This window comes from Passer montanus, unplaced genomic scaffold (assembly GCF_014805655.1).
Source record: "Passer montanus isolate IOZ18808 unplaced genomic scaffold, ASM1480565v1 scaffold4, whole genome shotgun sequence".
Classification (NCBI taxonomy): Eukaryota; Metazoa; Chordata; class Aves; order Passeriformes; family Passeridae; genus Passer; species Passer montanus.
Genome location: NW_024368818.1, coordinates 9833674 through 9853977, shown reverse-complemented (window position 1 = coordinate 9853977; position 20304 = coordinate 9833674). Strand labels below are relative to the sequence as shown.

The 20304-nt window shown below is 34.8% G+C and overlaps 1 protein-coding gene across 5 annotated transcripts in view; it reads left to right on the top strand.

Moving 5' to 3' along the window:
• The window catches only part of CNTN5 (contactin 5), a 603192-nt gene that overhangs the window by 352595 nt on the left and 230293 nt on the right, over nucleotides 1–20304 (top strand). For all 5 annotated transcript variants that reach the window (XR_005628589.1, XM_039718730.1, XM_039718731.1 and 2 more), the window contains one exon: nucleotides 19437–19655. Coding sequence is in view for 4 of the 5 variants with exons in the window: in XM_039718730.1 (XP_039574664.1) it covers nucleotides 19437–19655 (219 nt within the window). In the remaining variant the exon portion in view is untranslated. The remainder of the gene's footprint in view (nucleotides 1–19436; nucleotides 19656–20304) is intronic.

Here is a 20304-nt window from a genome sequence, read left to right as displayed (position 1 = left end):
AGCAGAGAAATAATTCGGCCATTATTTCTGGGTTTATTATTTATTTTATTATAATTTTAGTTCTTTCTGTGAGAACACATTCACCAAGTGAATGATTTCTGCCAGGATGGATAGAGAAAGAGAAGTCTCAGAGACTGCTGCGCTCCTCCAAGCTCTGTGACAATAGATGTCCAGGCAGAAGACCAATAAAGCCTGCAAACATGTACTGACAGAAAAAGAAAAAAAACACATCTGAAATCAAACACTGCTTGTTTTCTCCTCCGTGCTTTTGTCATAAACTTTGTCAGGTAATTCCTTCTCTCTACGTGGGAAGCTGTACAAAGCAAAACAATGCAGAATCCCCGGGTTGGTGCAAAGGAGAGTCACTTTATTGCAGAAACCCAGCCTTTGTAAGCAGTTAGCCCATTATCAGTTACATAGTTTTCAAACATAACAAACATAATCCAACCAACCACTCTAAACCACAATGTGAACATGTAATGGTTATTCAACTTTTTTTTTCTGCCTCCAATTCAGCTAAGTCACTTTCCTATAGTTCTTTTCTTCTCAGCTAAAGTAGCAGGTCTGAGCCATGATTCTAAAAGGGTAACAAGGCCCTTATTTTATAAGGCTTTGTCTATATGCAACAGGAAGGAACTACATTGATTTCTAATTTTTCATTGTCTTATTATTAATTATGTTCTTTATGAAAAAAAGGAATTTTTTGTGATGAAAACAGTGTGATTTCCAAAAGGTTGTGGATATTCACCAGCTGCAGTAACACTATCTTTTGCTGCATCTGTCTGGTGAATAGTTGTGTCTGACTGCTGCTAGCCTGCAAACTTGACCCTGGAAACATTTAAAATGCTACAGTGCCGAATAGTCCAAAAAGCAAAATTTTAACTCAACACAGCACTGTCAAACTTCTGAAATCATCGACTTCTAAATCTAGACAAGAAAAATAAATATGTATGCATGTGATCATGCCCAGACAAATTATCTCACTTAGCTTTCCAAACCCAGGAACAAACAGAAAAAATTGTCTTCCCCTAATCATTTTTGAAGAATAAAAACCTTGAAAAATATAGATAAGGAAAACAATATTTGTTTGCAGAAGTATTCCAAGACAAAAAGAGAAGTCGCCTTGTTCAAATAAACCTTTTGCTAAGTATTAACTACAGATGGTGTACAGTATGCCACTCCTTCCTTTAATAACCAGGGATTTCTGGCAGTGACATTTTCCAGTGAAATCTGACTATAAAATACTTATTTATAATTATTTTAGAGCAGATTCATATGAAAAAGAAATTAAAAGTTTTAAAACCTGTTTTGAACACAATATACTACAATAAACTATAATTTAAAAAGATACAGCTTTTAAGAATGAAAACACCATCTCCTTCTAATTATGTGAATAAACCTGTGTACAGTATGACTGATTCTTTAAAGCATACTAGAGTTCAGGCAAAAATATCTCAAACTTTTTTTCTTTGACCCTTGTGCTTTAGGACTGACCTGAACAGCTCAGGTTTTCTTTCTTTTGCCGGTCATGTCCTATATCTGCTAGTTGATTTTCACCTGGAATTTTTCTGCTTTCACTAAATTAATTATAGTAGTGATTTGGATAAATTTCTACACCTACCTATAATATTAGATATGACATAAAGTGCAGCCAGGTTTCATGAAGAACAACCCAACTTTCTCTCTTCTACCTGCTGGAAAATCCTTGTAATCCTAATGCAGGAATATTGACCCATGAAGAAACTACAAATTAATTATTTCCCACTTATATAAGATTTATTTTACAGACTCTTAGTCAAAGTGTACAGTTAAGGTTTTGAACACAGGCTAGCAACAGTAAAAAGACACAAGTCTAGACACTAGTTATTAAAGAATAACACATCTTACTTTGGAATAAATTATATTTTGGAGCTTTGCCTGTGTAAAAAAAGAAATTAGAATTTAATTTGAAAGGGAAACATAGCTCTTCAGTGTTGAATATCCAGTCTGCTTGCATGTAATTTCATAGAATTATAGAACAATTTGGGTTGCAAGGGACCTTAAAGATCATCTAATTTCAGCCCTTCTGCCTGGCACCTTGTGATAGACTGATTTCATCAGAGCTCCATCCAACCCAGCCCTGAACATTTCCAGGGATGGGTCATCCATGACTTCTCTGGGCAACTTGTTCTGGTGTCCCACCACTCTCACAGTGAAGAATTTCTTCTTAACAGCTAATTTTCAGTTTAAAACACTTCTCCCTTTTTTATTTCTATTCACTGCAAAATTTTTAAAAATATTATTACATAGAGAAAAATTGCAAATAAAACACAGAAGCTCAAAACATTTTCTTTGTATATTGCTAGAAGATTAATTTCTTATTTATAAAATAACCGCTGATCATTTTAAACTCTCTGTGAGGAAACTATCACCTGATGAACAGCTGTAATAATTTTTAAATCATGATATTTTAAACTTCCATATCCTCCCCTGCCTGCCTAGCCAAAATATGCTTTTTGACATAATCAGTGCTCAGAAAATGTTATGAAATAGTTTATTTTATGGAAAGTTTCTACTCTGAAGTGCCAGTCTTTTTGTCAAATTTACATGAGGAATATCCTTTCAGGCTGATAAAACCTCCCTGCAAGGCTGCCCATCTCTGTGTGATGTTTCCAATACAGAAGGCTATACTTAGACAAAGAACCAATACATCTTTTTCTTCCTGCCCTAACATTTTGACATTAGTCCTGGCTTATGCTGCTCAGCTGTCATCACATTGTGCTTCAGAGACAATCTCCATTCAGCACTTTCAAAATGCGATTTTCATTGCATTTTTCAGAAATGCTACAGAATATTCTTATAGGAAGGAAATTGTTATAAAAGATAAAAGATTTCTAACACGGAGACAGACCACCTGAATCATGACCTAAAAATCAAGCAGGACATAAACCCACCAATGGACAACTGCTTTGTATTATGAGCTGGCATACAGAGCCAGAGGTTTATATTGCCGCTTACCTTTCTTCTTTTAGAAAGAATTACAATACAGAAATTCACGTTTCAGTGTGACCAAAAGAGCTGGTTGAGATAAACAAGTGTTCAGACTGTTCACTGCATTTGGGGTCTCCTCAGTTTGTGTTGTGATAGTCTATGAACATGAGAGCTGCTAGTCTTGGGAGCATTATTCCCCTTTCTTAGAGACCTCAGACTGTCCCCCACAGCACAGGCCAATTTCACCTCCAGTTGAGCTTTGGACACAGAAATTTCCCCCCTTCCAGCAGCAAACAGCTGCATCTTTGTAGTATTCCATTGTCAATAATACTCCTAAAACAGAGAGAAAAAAGTGCAAAATGAAGTTACTGAAAGTCACAAAAGCAAGAAGAAATATATTTTCCTTAAGTGTGAATAAATATTATTGAGTGCAATGGATTACTCTCTCTATATACCCTTTAAAGATTCACCCCACCACACATTTTTCTATTTAATGTCATACCTTATGATTTGTATCTATGAAATTATGAGCCATCTGCCTCCGGTATTCTTTTCTATTAAACCTAATTTTAAATATGGTTGTGTCTTTAAAATTAAGCATATTACAGAATTTTATTTTGAAGCAACTGTGGTGTGCCTAGTGTAAGATTAGAGTTATTGGGAAAAATTAGTTATAATGCTAATTCAGCTGATGATAGAAGGACTATTTCAGTGTAGGAGGATCCCTATAGAGGGCAGAAAATGACTGTGTGGCTGTATCTGTGCAACACATACAAAGATACTACGAGATTATAAAGCAGTAAAGTGGCTGAAGACTGGTGTCCTTTTGAATAACAAAAGGCAGAGTCACCCAAAGAGCTGTATCAAAAATCATTCAGGGACAATCAGGCGTTGTTTCACTGACTTAAAAAAGGATTTTCATTTACATCAGCAAACACTATTACTTGGCCTTCTAATTACAAAGCCTGTTTTCAGTTTACACAATGAGATTACCGCTTGATAGTGAAAGGTCAGTTTCTGTCCTTTGGATGAGAAATTGGAACCTATTTGAAAAGTTGGATGTATTTCATTGCTTCAACAGCATCATGATATCTGATATTTTATCAAGCAAATGACATATTAAAACTTCAAAAAACTTCTTACACATCCAGCAAAAGAAATGTAATTTTTGTTAATTCTGTGTGTGACATGAAGCTCTTATAATTGTACTAGGGAAACAGAGCTGCTATGCAGCAGATCTCTCAGAAAGTTTTCTAAGCAGTTTGTCTACTTATGACAGTTAAAATAGTCTGCAATGGCTTCAGTACTATTTGTTTAACTTTACACTGAAGAGGTGAATGAGTCATAAAGTGCCTCTGGTTTTGATTTTGGAAGCTAAGAGAAGTAAATTGCTTCCTTTCTCTTTTCCTAGAACTACAAAAAAATTGTGCTCAAAAATACACATAACTAATCTTTATTTTAGTGGGCGTTTTTTTGTTTGTTTTGAAGGTAGTTGATTAAAAAACACTAGAGACAAGTGCAACTACGATTGATGCCTCAGGTTTTAGCTGTTATATTTTTCAGATTCTGTACTGCTTTAGTGTGTAGTTCTGAGCTTCATATTAGAGGATAGTAAGCTCTCTTCACAGAATAGAACTGCATTTTGGAAGAGCCGCCTGGAGTCCCGCATCTCTCATTTAGGCTCTTACACAAATGATCCAAATTTCAGGCCCAAGAGAATAAACAACGGTGGACTGAAGAGAGAAAACCAAGAAGGATGGGAATTCATGGGCTAAAGCTATAATTGGACAATTAGCTCCAATATGCAAATGTACCAGAACTTATAAAAGTGTGAGATCTCATGGCCCCTCATCCATTTTGTGACCATTTTGGGTTCATTTGGGGTGTTGCCCTGGGTGGGCTCTTGTACTGCCCAAGGTGGATCCACTGAGGCCTTTTAATAAATACCTGCTTTATTCTTTAGTTCTGTCTAGTCTCTGTTCTAGGTCAGCCTTCACAAGGCATCAAGATGTGAAAATAAAATTGTATGGGCATACGGAATAATAAGTTGTGTTTAATTGGGAAATGTACTGTTGTCTGAGACATTGAGCAAAATACTGTTTATAAAGTGGGCTGAAAAAGAAAAAGTGCAAAAACCTCTTCATAAACTGTAGATTTTTGCAGTTACTAGAGGGTGCTTTACTGGCTTTATGTTGTCAGTAGCTAGGTGCTAAAATGTACATGCTCTTACACTGTCATTATCTCACAAAGCCACATATTTATATTACATATCTGTATAAGATGGAAATTTAGTAAAATACAGTCAGTAGCATTCTTTATGTCAGGTAAATATTTGCTTATTTATATTATGTTTTCAATTATTTAGGTTGCTAAAATAAGTACCTATTTAGAGTTTTCAAAATGTTTCTTGAAGACGTCATGTTTCAAATTTCTTCAGCTTATCTTTATGGGTATGAAAGTTTTCTAGTCCTTGGTGGCTGTAGATTCCTCTTTGCTATGCAGAGAATCTTATGAGCCCATGAGAGTCAGAAACATATTGACATGAGTCAGACTCCTGCAGAGCAGTGCCATAACCTAGCAGTCTCTTACATGACCTACTGGCAGAATCCAAAGTTCTACTTTTGGAAAGCTCTGAACAGGTTTAGAAATCCACAGCACATGCACGTTATTTCCGTCAGGTGGACACCACTTCTCCAAAAAGAAGGTAACATTTGGGTAAACACGCAATTGGTACTCACTGGATGTGGATTTAATATACTCTGCCACCCTCTATAAAACCCTGCACCATGGATTTTTGTATTAACATGTACAGTAGTTGTTTGAGATTTTATTATTCTGATCTTTTCATTAAGTACGTGTCTGAGTGTAGTAAATGTTTTTATAGGTCCTCATCTGGGAAATAAAAGATTTAAGCATTTCTTGAAAATTTTATTATTAAGATGAGGTACCTGACTCTGTCTGTGAAAAGCAGTCTAAGGATGAAAACCAAGCTGTAAGTTCATGATGATAATATTCAGAAACTTAGTGTTAAAAATGTATATTGAGTATTTGTTGATCAGATTCAGTTTATGCTTTTCCAGAGTTTTTCCTATCTTCCCAACCATGGAGAAGCTTCCTAAACACCAAAATAGATTATAAGTAGACTCTCAGGTATCTAGATGGTCCCATTACTTCTTCCACCTCTGTAAATAATAAAATACTAATTGGAGCAAGGCTTTGATCTGTGATTTTTACAGCACAAGGGAATGCTCTCTATGTTGAATTCTAGCATCAGTCATTCTTTTACACTTAGTAAAGATTGATCTGAAAATTAAAAAAAGACAGGGGTAGAAACAGTTATCTCTCATATATTATGTGAATGACTGATATAGCTAAGCTTCCGGGTATTCTAGAATGCTTTTCACTCTGATCATATCAGTATTTAAGAAGTTTTTTCAGAAAAAAAACCTTCTCAATTGATATGTCAATGTAATTTTTTTTCACTTTGATAAAAAAGTCTCTTCTAAGTAATACTTAAAAGAAAATTATTTTAAAACTCCAGAATAAACAGGTGAACTGTGGGTGGAAAGCTGAGCAGTATGACACAAAAGGATTCCTTTTTTTCTTCTAGATGGAAACTTATATGGAACATTTTCTGCAGAAAAATTGACCTCAGGTTTTTATGAACAGCTCCTTACATGATGACAGCCCTACCTGCTACAATTCATATCCTGAAAGGGAGAGTTTTCAGATTTATTTACTTCATACTATTTTTTTTTTATTATTTTATCTTTTCTAACTTGGACCTTTAGTGCCACAGCAAGTTTATAAAGCATGTTTATAAGCATCCAAAACCTGCCTTGCAGGAGCAGTCCAGAGAAAATGAACAAACATGTCCTGTGATCTATTGGGTTGTTACTCTTCATGAACATTGGTGTTATTGGCAAACACACAATTTGCTAAATCTTGATAAATCTGGATTACTACAGAGAGAATTGAAGACCTACTGTATAACGGTAGAAGACAGTCTCTGATTGTATTTGAATGGTGTAAAAAAAAAAAAAAAAAACCAAACCAACATTTCTACTACCCTTTTAGGAGGAAGTTTTTCCTTTAGCCCATGCACTCTTGAAGAGATACCAATGGGTTGTTTCAGAGCAATTAATGATGCCTTCATATGTCCTATAAAAATTGGACAACTTTCCATAAACACCCACTACGTCATCATGGCCTTCAATTTTTGTCTGGGATCAGTGTATTTTCTAGAACCCACTAATACATACAATAAAATGTTAAGAAAAATTAGCACTGATGCTTGGTTCTTCTGGAAGTCTGAGTTAATCAATAGTATTGTGCATGATTCTTCTTTGGGATCTGCCCATCTAATCAGAAATCTTTGAAACTTTGACCATCTTCTCTTTCTAGATAACAAAACAAATTTTGTTGAGAAGGACTTTTAAAGATGATCTAGTTCCAATGCTCCTGTCTCAGGGCTTTGCTAGTAGTGATTTGGTCTGGAGAAAGGAGATAACAAAGTAGTAAGAAGAACAGAGTGTTGTTTTGTAAGCTCTGTAGAAGTAAGTTCCCAGTAAAGGTCATTGTTGGGCATTTGTGCTCTCAATCAACTCAGCAGCCCTGTGGTGGATGTAAGCTCAGCTGTCTCAGTGTAACTGTAGCAATAGTCTGGTGCAGAAATATTTGCAAAAATTTTTTGGAGAAAAGCTGGTGGAAAATCTTACTACAAATATAGCAATGTATACAAGCAAGAGACCTTTCTTTTCTTCTGCAATGTCTATATGGAAAAATTTGTGTTGTCTTCCAAACAGACAGAGATTTCTGTTTTGGGACCTTTGAACATTTACACAGCCCATAGGTAAATTTCAGAATTGTCACCATTGCCCTGTGTATTCAGATTTCAAAATTTTGCAAACTCCCTTAGAAAAAGGTTTTCATTCAAAGGTCAAGCAATGTTTTAAATTACTAAGCACAAGAGAGCTGGTGTTATTTTTTTAGTCTGAACCATGTATTTTTAGAGGTTAAAGTAATAGCAGCAGCTGATATTTATTTTTTGCCGTGTTAGTAGGTGCTCATCAATAACCTACTGGCCATATCTGATTCTACAAAAAAGCAGGTGTTTCTGTCAAGTACCATGCAGTATATCTGCTGGTGTAGAATTTTGATACTTTTTAGAATATTTTGCTCACTGGTATTCATGGTCTGGGTGCAATCTTGTCCATATAATTATTTATTAACTCTACAGATACTATGCTGGTGACTGTGTATTCTGTTCCGGTTTCTGTTGTTGCCAGGCTTAGGAAAGATACAAATGTAACCAGACAGATTTTAATCTTTATTGCAACTATCATTAATATACTGTGATTCTTTTAACTTCTCTGCTATGGCTATATCAGATTTTCTGATTCTCTTCATGTGTTCAATATTCCCTTCTGCTCTATTCTATTTGACAGGAATAAAGTGATTGTGAATTGCAGAGGGGAGAGACACAACTGAGCCACTTTCATTTTCTTCTTAAGTCTATGTATCTTCCATAACCCAAAATTTGACAGTTTCTCTCCTGTACTTTTTTATTCTCTTTCTTTTCTTGGTTCCAATGCTGTTTGGTGTCAGTCATCTATGGGGAATGTGAGACGAGAAAAAAAAATGAAAATAATATCGAAGTTTAAAATCCTGCAGAGATTTCCCTTCATATATAGTTCCACTGGCTGATAATGAGCATAAACATAAGAAACTCTCCTATTTAAAAAAGTTGTATTTTCAAGTCTCTGAGCTTAGGCACAGTGAACAAGAATTTTCAGTTTCAGAGGGTCTTCTCGCTTTGAAGAAATAATGGCGATTGAAACAGTTGGATAAATGCAAATCTTGTTAAACAGCACAAGAAATGAATGAACTTATTTGATTCTGCTGCCCACAGAATCAGAACACAAAGTTTATTCCCACTAACTTTCTGCATCCCAGCAGTTCCCTGACAGAAGACAAAGAATGGAGGATGAAGAAATCCGGCATCAGTTGTTGCTAAATGACACTTGAAAAAAACAGTCTTTGCCTGCTGACTCCTACCAAGGCTTTCAGAAATTCAATTTGCATTCTATGTTGACAGCTAAAAAGCACAGGCATAGAAATATCTGACCCACACAGATCCCATGCAGCAGCAAGGATAAGAGCTTTTGCTCTCTTTGAGAGAGGCTCTCAAAGGTGTTGAATTGTAAAAAAGGAAGCAAAAAGGTTCAGGCTTGGGAAAAATGAGAGCCAGTTGCATGCTCTAAAATTTCTCTGCTTACGTTTCCTCCCTCTTAAGGAAATTACAAAAATGTAAACAAATGAATAATACTTTTTTTTGTTTGTTTGTCCTCATGGAAGACCTTAGGGAGATAATCCTTAGGACCTAGTTTTACCCATTTATACACAAGGGATGTAAAATTAATTAAAAAGACATGAGGAAAAAATATATTTGAATCCTTCTAGATGTGCGTTTATGGTATTTTCCTGTAGGACAAGAGGGCCAGCAGCTCAAATAGAGTTTAAGAATCAAATATTAAAACAGTAACTGTCAAAAATGCAAACCTTTTTCACACAAGAATAAAATTTTAAAAGTATGTTTAGCAACTGTCTGTATGTCTGATGCAAACTAACTTAGTAATTTAAAACATTGCTTGACCTTTGAATGAAAACCTTTTTCTAAGGGTGTTTGCAATATTTTGAAATCTGAATACACAGGGCAATGGTGACAATTCTGAAATTTACCTATGGGCTGTGTAAATGTTCAAAGGTCCCAAAACAGAAATCTCTGTCTGTTTGGCAGACAACACAAATTCTAAATTACCCACATGTAGGAACCACATACTAGAAATATAAGTTTTTGTTGCTAAAATTAGGAGACCAAAGTGTCAGAATTATGCCATAGGTGACCCGTGTGTACCCTATGGTGGAGGTTCTATTGGCAGAAATTTGTGGACTCCAGTCTGAAAACAAATAAATGAGTTACATGAAGTTGATTTTCTTGAGTAATTAGGTCTACAAATTAGACCTGCTTTGGAGATAAATCAAGATTGGTACTAGGCTAAGAAAGATTTTATTACATTATTGCACAGTTGAATTTTCTTTATGCTTCATAACAAGTTATCGTACCTTTCTCCCTCAAGCTATTTTGCATCAAAACTGGATAGAAATACTTTGGCTCTAGAAGTCATGTGCCTGGAAATGTGTCCCAAAATATGCCCTCCCTACTTGTGACTGATAGGTCTTGTCTGACTCTGTGCTGCAGTAGCCGAAACCTCCCAGAATAATGGTTCTCTAGACTTAATTATTTCAAAGTAAGAGAAATTTCAGGTAAGCAGAGATTTTTCTCTATGGTGATTGACATTCATTGTCATTTAGGTATGCAAAACCATAGATGGGAACATAAAACACTCAGAATGCAAATTCCCTTGAAATGACAAGGCTTACTGATTCACTACGTTTTTTTTATGGAGAGGATTTCGAAATGAAAGCTATAACCTCAGGCTTCAAACAGACACACTAACTGTGTTTACAGTAAAGTTCCATATACCAAATAGATGATTTAGAATAAATCTTTCTGTTCAGTGTTATTAATACTTAAAAATTTACTTATATGACAGAAGTAAATTTGGTTATAGTGGAAAAAACCATTATAAATTCTCTTTGAAAGATATCTACATTTTAGTCAACCTTGATTTCAAAATCTTCTTTATTTAAAAATTGCAGCAATATTCCATGTCTATATATTTGAAACTAGTTTTGAAATGAAAATCACCTATAAATCCAAAACAATTCAAGACCAAACAAGTCTTCTCTTACTGTTTCCCATGTGTACTCCTGTAAGTCCTTGACTAAATAATGCTACTTTGAAATCTAATTCTGATTGCTTTAGAAAAATCCTCTGTGTTGTCTTCTATCAAACTCAACTGTGCTGATTTTTTTCTGCTGTATTTTGCATTTTCATTGCTTATTCACTTGATATACATATAGAGGCCAAGTGTGTCTGTCATGCTATTTCAGTGCTGGCCCAACAACAGTAAAATTGCATCTGCTACAGTGCCAGTGCTTATAGATTTTTGTTTTTCACACAGCTTTTTCTAATACACTTATAGATTTTATTAGAATTCTGCATGAAAATTTATAAAGGTTTTCTTTGCCAGGTTAATTTTATTTTTAGACCTTTTGTTGCTGTCAGTAATAAGAAAACATGCTTTTGTTTCAATTTCATACATATCTTATAATGTATTTCTTCTTTTTAATTCCTAATTGTAATTCTTCAGGATGATGTTATGAAACACCAGGCAAAGAACTCATTATAATTTCTTTGGAGCTGTAACAAGTCATTGACTAGTCTTAAAAGAGGTGTGTGGCTGCCCACTGCTGGATGGAATGATGTTACAGGACATTTCCTTGGGCTGCATTATGATATTGTCATATCATTTTGAATGTGGCTTTTCATTTGAGAATGCAGACCTCCATTTTCCTTCAAACATCCTATAGAAAAAAATTGTGAGGTTTCTCTGTAATGCTGAGATCTTTTAATTGTACATATAATATATATAAAGCAGTTATAATCTGCCTACTTTTTACATGTAACACATAATAATTTCCCTCTTGTTTGTTAAGCATTATTATTAGCCACTGGAAATTTATGTAATACCGCGTCCCGTTTGCTCAAATAGGTTAAGCGTTTTATAATATGTATATATAAGAACAATAATTACAAATTACCATAAATATATATGGCACCTATGATGTATTGACATTTTTGATGCCTCTAAAATAGATCTTTCAATTTTCCAAAAGTTATTGAAAAAGCAACATTATTCCAAATAGCCTCACATCCCTAAAAGCTATTGCTGAATTTGAAAATTACAGTCTTCATTTCCAAACTTTAGAAAACCACCAGCTAGCTAATTATTAAACTGCACTTACCACTTTTTCTGTGTAAAAAACACAAAACAACAAACAGTTGTTTGAAAATTACATTAGTGCTCCTATTACTATCTTGAAATAATTCACTCTTTGTTGAGGTCACCTGTACAGCCTCTCTTTTTCTCATTGTAAAGGACTGTAGAAACAGCTCAAGTCTGTGTCCTCCAAGGAGCTGCTACTCTGCCTCAGTGGCTGCATCCTTTTGATGGCTTTCCTTTGAATTTGCAACCACTTCACTGAGGGGGCCAGGGTCACCACCAGAACAGGCAGGTGGAAATGCACACAGGCAGGCACCAGATCCTGTAGTTAAAACCAACCAGTATGAATAAAGAAGAATTAAGAAACACATGAAGAGACTGTGGGGTGTTCATAGTGTGCAGATGTTCCCATGTTACAGATTTACCCTATGAGAATAGAAATGCCTGCACACTGCACTCTCTTTCATTGCAAATCCTGGAGGAGTTTTTGATGTTTTGAAGGATTTATGTCTTTCATCTCTATTGGTACATCTCAGACAAGAAAGTGAGACATGTTTTGGCATGTGCATTTGCATGGCACTGCTGTCTCCATGCAGAAGGACGGTGGAACAATGTCCATCATAACAGGGTAGGGATTTTTTTAAATTTTATTTTCTTTATTATTTTTAAACACAGTTCAGAAGTGACATAAAACACTACCTCCTTAACAATCTGTAAATCTAGGTGCCACTTTAAATGTAAAAAAATACTTAAGAAATGTTTTACAAGACTATTTGTCCAGAGCAAGGGAATGAATTTCACTTTATGTGTGTAAGAGTTGTTTAATTGCTACAATAGTTGTTTACACTGACAGTACATCCAGTGATTCATTCACAGGATTCCTAAGGGAAGACTGAGCCACAAAAAGGTCTCAAAGATGCAAGCCAGGGTAAAGAGTGCACTGTAAAATATTTAGCAAACATTAAAGCAAACCAGAAGGAACTACAAGAGTAGCCAAGAGTAGGGAAGAATATATTATCTGCCTCAAAAAAAAAAGTTTTTAACCTGGAGATAGATTTTTTTTAAAGGGAATGAAAGACTATGTTTCTGATGGACACATAAACACACCCAATTGGAATAATATGTAAGGATGTGTATCGCAAAGAAAAGAAAAATTTACATTACATTGTTACCTTTGCTAATTGATTGATTGATTGCTTAATTGATTATTAGGATTTTGACTGCTAGATGATGGTATTAATAAAACAGTCAAGTTATTTTTTATTTACATTTTATATTAAAATAGCCAGTTACAAATTTGTTGTTTGCTGTGGATTGATCTATTATTTTTTCCCCCTAAAATTGATATGCATATCATTGCAGGAAGGAAGAGATATAAGTAAGGATTTATCTCCATTTAATTAGTTTAATTGTTTTGTGCTGAAATAGTTGACCTTTAGTCACAGGTTCTCCCTTCACATTCAGAATTGACAGCTCACTCTGATGATCATCAGCCATGGGGAAAATAAGTTAAGATTTCAATTAAAAGCATGCAGTGTAGGCTAATCTTTGAATCTCACATTAGTAATGCTCCATGCTTCCCTGCTAGAGAATATTATCATGTTTGGGCTGAAAAATATCATATGGAAAGCACCTCAAGAAGTACTACAGTGAAGTATATCTTAAAATTGACAAACCAAACCCACACAGGTGTCTTAGAGCACATGTTCATACATGTCAACAAATTACATCTAGTCAACAGCACCCCTCTTTCAGGTCAAAGATCACAAGGTACTTAAAATAAGCTAATTCTTACATTGCATTTCTTGGGTGGAATGAGACTAATGATGCCCTCAGCTATCATCACTGTTTCTTTTAAGTCTTATTTTTCAGGAAAAACTCACCTAAAACTCCGTTTTATTAGACAAACAGGTAGAAACAATCCACACGGTGGTAAAGTGTCAGACACATCTGTGGTCTTTAAGTGTGCAAAAACCAGAAGTAATAAATTTTGAACTAGATGGAATACACTAAATAATAGTGGTCTGTTGCTATTCTTTGGAGTAAAAATTTTCTTCGATAATATCATTGGAAGAGTCATTAAAATGTTTTATATTTTTTACTTCTAAAAAGCACTTTTCATTAGATGACTTCTGTGAATTTCAAAAACAGGTGCAAAGCACTCACTGAACACAACAACTGTGTTTGAAACCTATGTTGTGGCAGAAACACACCCTAGCTTATTTTATTCGGTATATTACATTAGCATGTTTTAAACGAGACAATATTAAATGTTTCAATAAAAAAATATGACAATAAACTCAAAGCATTTTCTCAGTTCAAAACCACTTTATTTTGGACAAACACTGTTCCAAAATTGGAATATATTATTACTTTTATTATTTGTACTACTGCTGTGGGAAGCATTCTCTAGCAGAAGGTGTTCAGTATTACAGTACATTTTGTTTTGCCTGGTGTATGTCATATGTTGGATGCAAAGTGGGAATAATTGGGCATTATCGAGTAATCTATTTGCTGAATTATGAGTATGAAGTGGAAGTAAGATGAAAAATAGATTGTTTTTTGAGTAGGAAGGCAAGCAATGAATAGCTCTACAAAAGCATCTTCATATTATTCAAAATAATTCCTCATAAAAATTCATGACTTTTAAATTAGCTCTAACAGTATAATATTCCAACGATGTTGATTCAATTGCTAATAGCCGCTGGAAATATTCTTTAGTATCTCTGAGTCAATGTTTTAAGTCTTCAAATCACTTCCTCTTTGTTATTTTAAAGGAAAATAAAATATACCCCCAATTATTTTTTCCAATGTCTGTCTACAATATTCTATTTTCTTAAATATGAAGCCTTGTATGATCAGATTTCTAAGAAAAAGACAAATTCTATAAATTGAGTGGCTATTGCAGATTTTCAGGTTATATTACCATGCATCATCCTTGAATAGTGGACTACTGAAAAGCTCAACAGAACAATTTTTGGATTGAAAGTTTACTTATTTTTTCCAAAGGCCTGGAAAAAAAAATTTCCCCCAAAGAAGGACAATCTTGCATACATAACTTTTCTCCCTTCCACATGCTATCATATCTGTGGTGAAAAGGGCTGATGAGGATCACCAACATATTTTCCTTGAGAACTTCCAGCTTCTAAGTCATCCTCCAGTGCTTCTTTGGAAAACAATTCAAATGTCTTAAATTTTCACTCCTTTTCAGAAGAACTAAATATTTTGAGCAGAAAATACACAAATGAAGTTTGATTAATTTATGATGAGAGAGCTAGAGAGAAGGGGCTCTGGGTATACCTTATCACTCTCCACAACTACCTGAAAAGAGGTTGTAGCAAAATCAGGTCAGCTACTTTTCCCAGGCATCTAGTGAGAGGACAAAAGGACGTAACCACAAGCTTCATCAGAGAATGTTCAGATTGGACATCACAATTTCTTTGCTGGAAAGCTGGTTAAGCATTGTCATGCTTTGCCCAAGGAGGTGGTGGAATCACTGTCTCTGGAGTTGTTCAAGAAATAAACTAGATACAGGACTTAGTACAACAGTCTAGTTGTTCTGTGATGGGTCATATGTTGGACTTGGTGGTCTTGGAGGACTTATCCAACATTATGAGTCTATAAGTCTATGACTAAGACAACTGAGATCTGAACAATTGAAATGTTGACATCTTAGCTATTCATCTTACTTTCCTTTACATTCTGTGGCAAGAAGTAGTTATTTATTGAGACTGCCTGTCATACACATGCCATTTTCGTCTTCCTTTCTACTGCCTGTAAAGTGAGCCCAGACTTACTACCCTACGTGCTGACATCCAAAATCCAAATATTTAAAATGAGGTCTCCAGTGAAGGTTTCCATCTCATAGTTTGTTTGCTTTTGATGATTTTGACAATGCAACGTCAATAGACAATGTCAATAGAAAATGCAATGGTATTGCATTGTCTATTGCTTTCAGTGATAAGTGGGATAGAGTAGCAACTTTAGTAAAAAATCTCTCTCAGATAAACAAAACCACCACAGTGGGAAATATACAGAGGAGGATCAGATGAACTAACCAGTTCTTGAGCAATCTACTGGCTTCCCCTTAGTTCTGAGGGATTTTGTGTGTGTGTTTGGTTTTTTGGCTTTTGGTTGAAGATTTTTTGTTTATGCTTTTGTTTGGTTTTGGTGTTTTTCTCGGTCTGCTTTGGATTCTTTTTTGTTTTAGTTATTACAATTTCATCAGAAAAAATATTATTTATTCACATTTTGCTGTGTTTTAGTACTGATTCTAGTTCTCATAGGAGATGACCTGGATAGACACCTTATCAACCACAGATTTCTGCTATTTTTGCATCTCTCTCCCAAGTTACTGCTAAGCTACATGTCATTGAGCAGTCTAAGTGAAAACCAATGTGCATGCACAGACCAGGGCAGAAAGTATATTTCTGTTTAAAAATTTGAGGAGCAACCCGGATGCAATCCACTTTGCAGAATGAATGCACATATTTCCACAAGCTTAGAAGACTGAAAACTTCCACTGAAACAATGTAATTAAAAGTTACAATGAAAAAATGGGTTATCATTCTTAGTGACATTTGATTAAACATGCTAGCTCACAAAAATACACAAATGAAGGTCACATTTGCAAGTATTATAAGACAGTCTACATTTTAATTAGATAGTTGAGAAATGTCAATGAGTTAGTAACTGACCAGGAGTCACTTACAGAAAAAAAAGGAATAGAGGAAAACAAAACATCACACCAGAAGTCAAAATCCTTTACTCTCTATAAAGTTCAAATATTACAAAGACAGTTTTCAAAGAAATTTTGGGGTTGATTAAATGAATTTTCCTTGTAATTTTTCTCTGTTTAAAGAGAGAATGCATTTTGGTCAAATTACGGTGTACCATTGTTTCGGCTTTATTGAGCTATGCTGTGCCTTTAAAAACAAACTTAAAATATAACAGGGTAGTATTTGTGGTTTATATTTGCACCTATGGACTGTATCCAAGGAACCTGTGTAAACATTTGCTGTCTTGTGATCCCCTTTCCTTCAGAAAGCTTTGTTGTCCCACAACAACACAGATTAAATAAAGTTGAATTTAACCTGACATAGATGTTTCAAATTACAGGAATAAAATTATTTCACATTATCTTGGAACTGATATTTTTTGGTTTTTTCTAAGAGCAGAAAAAGACCCCTCTGTAATCAGTGGAAGACAGGCTCTCTGTTATCTATGTCAGTGTTGTTTTCCTTGCCATCTTGATTCTGATCAATCTGACTGAAAAGCAGCATGTGCTGGAAATAATAAGAGATGCATGAATAATTTATTGAATTGACACAGATTCATTTAAAAATTACCAAAATTATATCAGTTTGCTGTTGGAAATCCATTAAAAAAATTAAAAAAAATAGTCTATCTTAAAAGTGTCATACCACTGTTAAAATTACTATAAGTCTGATAGTTCTAGTTCAAAGAAATATGAAGGTTAACCTAAATCACTGATTTTATTGTGGCTGGTTTTTAGTTGCTTTATTTCCTTACCATTTGGGCCTATATCTTCCTTATCTGTATCTTCTTGCAGCTGAAGGAACTTTTGGGTGTTTCAACCCAAATACTTATTTCTCAGAATGAGACTAGGGAAAACATAATTTCATAGTGAAGCCCAAGTACAGCAGCATTTTAAGAACTACCCATAGTAGTTTTGATGAAATTTCTCAAGGATTTTTAGGGTAGACTGGTAAAGTAAAAAGCACATTAGAGAGTAATATCTATTCTCCAGCAGTTTAACTACTATGTACTTAAATAATGGAATATATAAATTTATTCTCCCAAATCTCAGAAGTCTAATCCAAACCAAATTAAAGGAATAATTTTACTGTAAATAGTACTCCAATAAAAATATATTCTAATTAAGGCACTGTAACTAGGCAGTTCAGAAGTCTAAATCTCTGAAGGTGAATGCTCAAATTAGGAAGTAGGCTTTTTTTTCAGGTGTGATTTCTGCTACAGTTGTCAGTAACAATCACAGGCTACAGACTTTCAGTAAACAAAGCAAGAAATATTTCCTTATGTATAATTTATTAACCATCTCCAGTTGTGTTTTACAAGAGAAACTTCACTCAGATACAGCATCCCCATGAGCATGACAGAGCAACTGGAGTCAGGGTGAAATTTCACATTGATTGCTAATCCCAGCCAAACAAAGCAAGAAGGTCAGAAAACAGATTACATAACACTATCATTACTGCAGGACCTTTTCACCATGTCGAGTGACTTTTGGATCCTTTCCTTCTCTTTTTTCCCATGGTACTTTGCATTCATACCATCTGAGATCTTGTAGATTATTTTGTTCTTTCAGACCCTGAAACTACTGCTACAGAAGTAGTGCTCCCCACTCTTCCAGATAACAAAGAATAATAGAATTATTTTTTCTTTGTAAGTGGAAGAAGAATTGCAGTCTTCTTAACTTGATGAGGCAGCACAGAACAACTTCATTTCACAAAATTGCCTAAACAAAATATTTCAGAAAAAGAAGTTGTCAGAACTATTTGTGTTGTTGAATCTTATTTACTCTGTTTGTTACATACATAAACAAAGAGGAGAGTCACAGCCTAAAAATGACAAATGTCACATACTATGCCAATGTGAAAAGGATGTCTGTTTTTAAAATATTTATCACCAGCAGAGATGACAGAACAGTGATCTTATTTTCTTCTTGGCACTTCCAATTGTCCTCCAAAGTATCTGTTCCTTCATAGGCACTGGATATGCAGTCTGGATCCCTTTGCCCATCTCTGAATATATTTTTGAATGTTCTTCTAACCTCCCTAATATTGTTGTATTTTCAGGACAACTGATTTCAATACTTCTGCTTGCTTGGTTTCTGCGGGTCCTGAGTTATAGTTTTTAATCTATTGCAATGTAATTTATTTTCTTTATATTTGACAGTATAAAGCGACCAAAAACTTGGGAACTACTCTTATTTGTAAACTTTAAACTGAAACTTTAAATAGAGTCAGAAAAGGCAAAAAAGGGAACTTGAAGAGACAGCAGAGGAGGTGACTTTACCATATGTATGATTTTGGGAAAGGCATTTATGTATACAAGTACTCTTGGCCCGTTTAGCTAGCTTGCTTGATTTGCAATTGAGAATTGAGAGGCGCATTTAGTTTCAGTCAGCCTTTTTGCACTGCACATACAAAGGAAGGCTGTGAAGGAAAGATGGTAGCCTGGCAGACACTTTTCCACTATGAGATAGAAATATAAGGTCACACAAATAGAATTTTAAAAATTGAAAACTCATATTCCCATAAGTAAGAAATTTAGTGAATACCTGATTTCTATATTGTGGTGAAGCTGCAGAGAAATTTTCTTAGAGCTCCATGCTGCTACACAATTCTTTTCAGAAGCTGAGACTCTCATCAAGCCTGGTATGTTTCTGTCACTCCTTTTATAAATAAAACTTTTATACTTTTCTACTGCTTAACTAAATATTCTTTTGCAAAGTGACAAACTTAGTCTCTATTCAGTGCTCACGTCTTGTTGGGTTTGTTTTGATTTTTCCAGATTATTCAGAAGCTGTTCCTGGTCTCCCCACATCATATGCTGCTATCCTAAGAATCAAATCGGGTGGTTCATCTTTAGCCTCATTTAATTCAAAGAATAGACCACGATTAAGCAGTCCTTCATTAGGAAGTGTATCTTCCCCAGGCTGGAGAGGAGCCACACAACATTATCACTCCCCAACAAACCTCTACCACTTCTCAGAGACCTTCAAACATGATGGTAAGTGTAGCTTTCTCCCTCTAATACTTGGAAACATTTTTCAAAGTCAGTGTATTTTAGTCATCTTACTTCAGTATTTCTCAGACATAAGTTTGAATTTTATTGAATTCGACAAGGTGGAAATGAGTTGCTTTCCTTTAGGTTCTTTAGAACAGCCTAAAAATCACCAGATAAAATATCCTTTCTTAAAGATTCTTATGCAGAATGGTTTTATCCAGGTGTTTCTACATGAAAATAGCAAACCAGTGATTTGAAATTCCATTACAGCACAATTGCATCTAGTAGGAAAATCTAAGCCCCTTTTTTTCTCTTTGTATTTTTTATTTAATCAGGAATGCTAGTAATATAAATTAAATATGAAGCAAAAATCTTATAAAACTACTTTTTCTCTAAATTATCTCAGGTGTCATGTATGTACTTATGTGCATGCTTGGATAGAGTTTCTGGTGTGACATGGTGTCATTCACCTCTAAATGCAATAATTCAAAGGAGCAATACTTATTTTCCCATGCTTGGTTACATTTTAAGAAGCCACATTTCCAATACCAGTTCTGTAGTGACAATAATTACGTGAACTGCAGTCAAAAGAGACGGAAGGAAGGAAGGAAGGAAGGAAGGAAGGAAGGAAGGAAGGAAGGAAGGAAGGAAG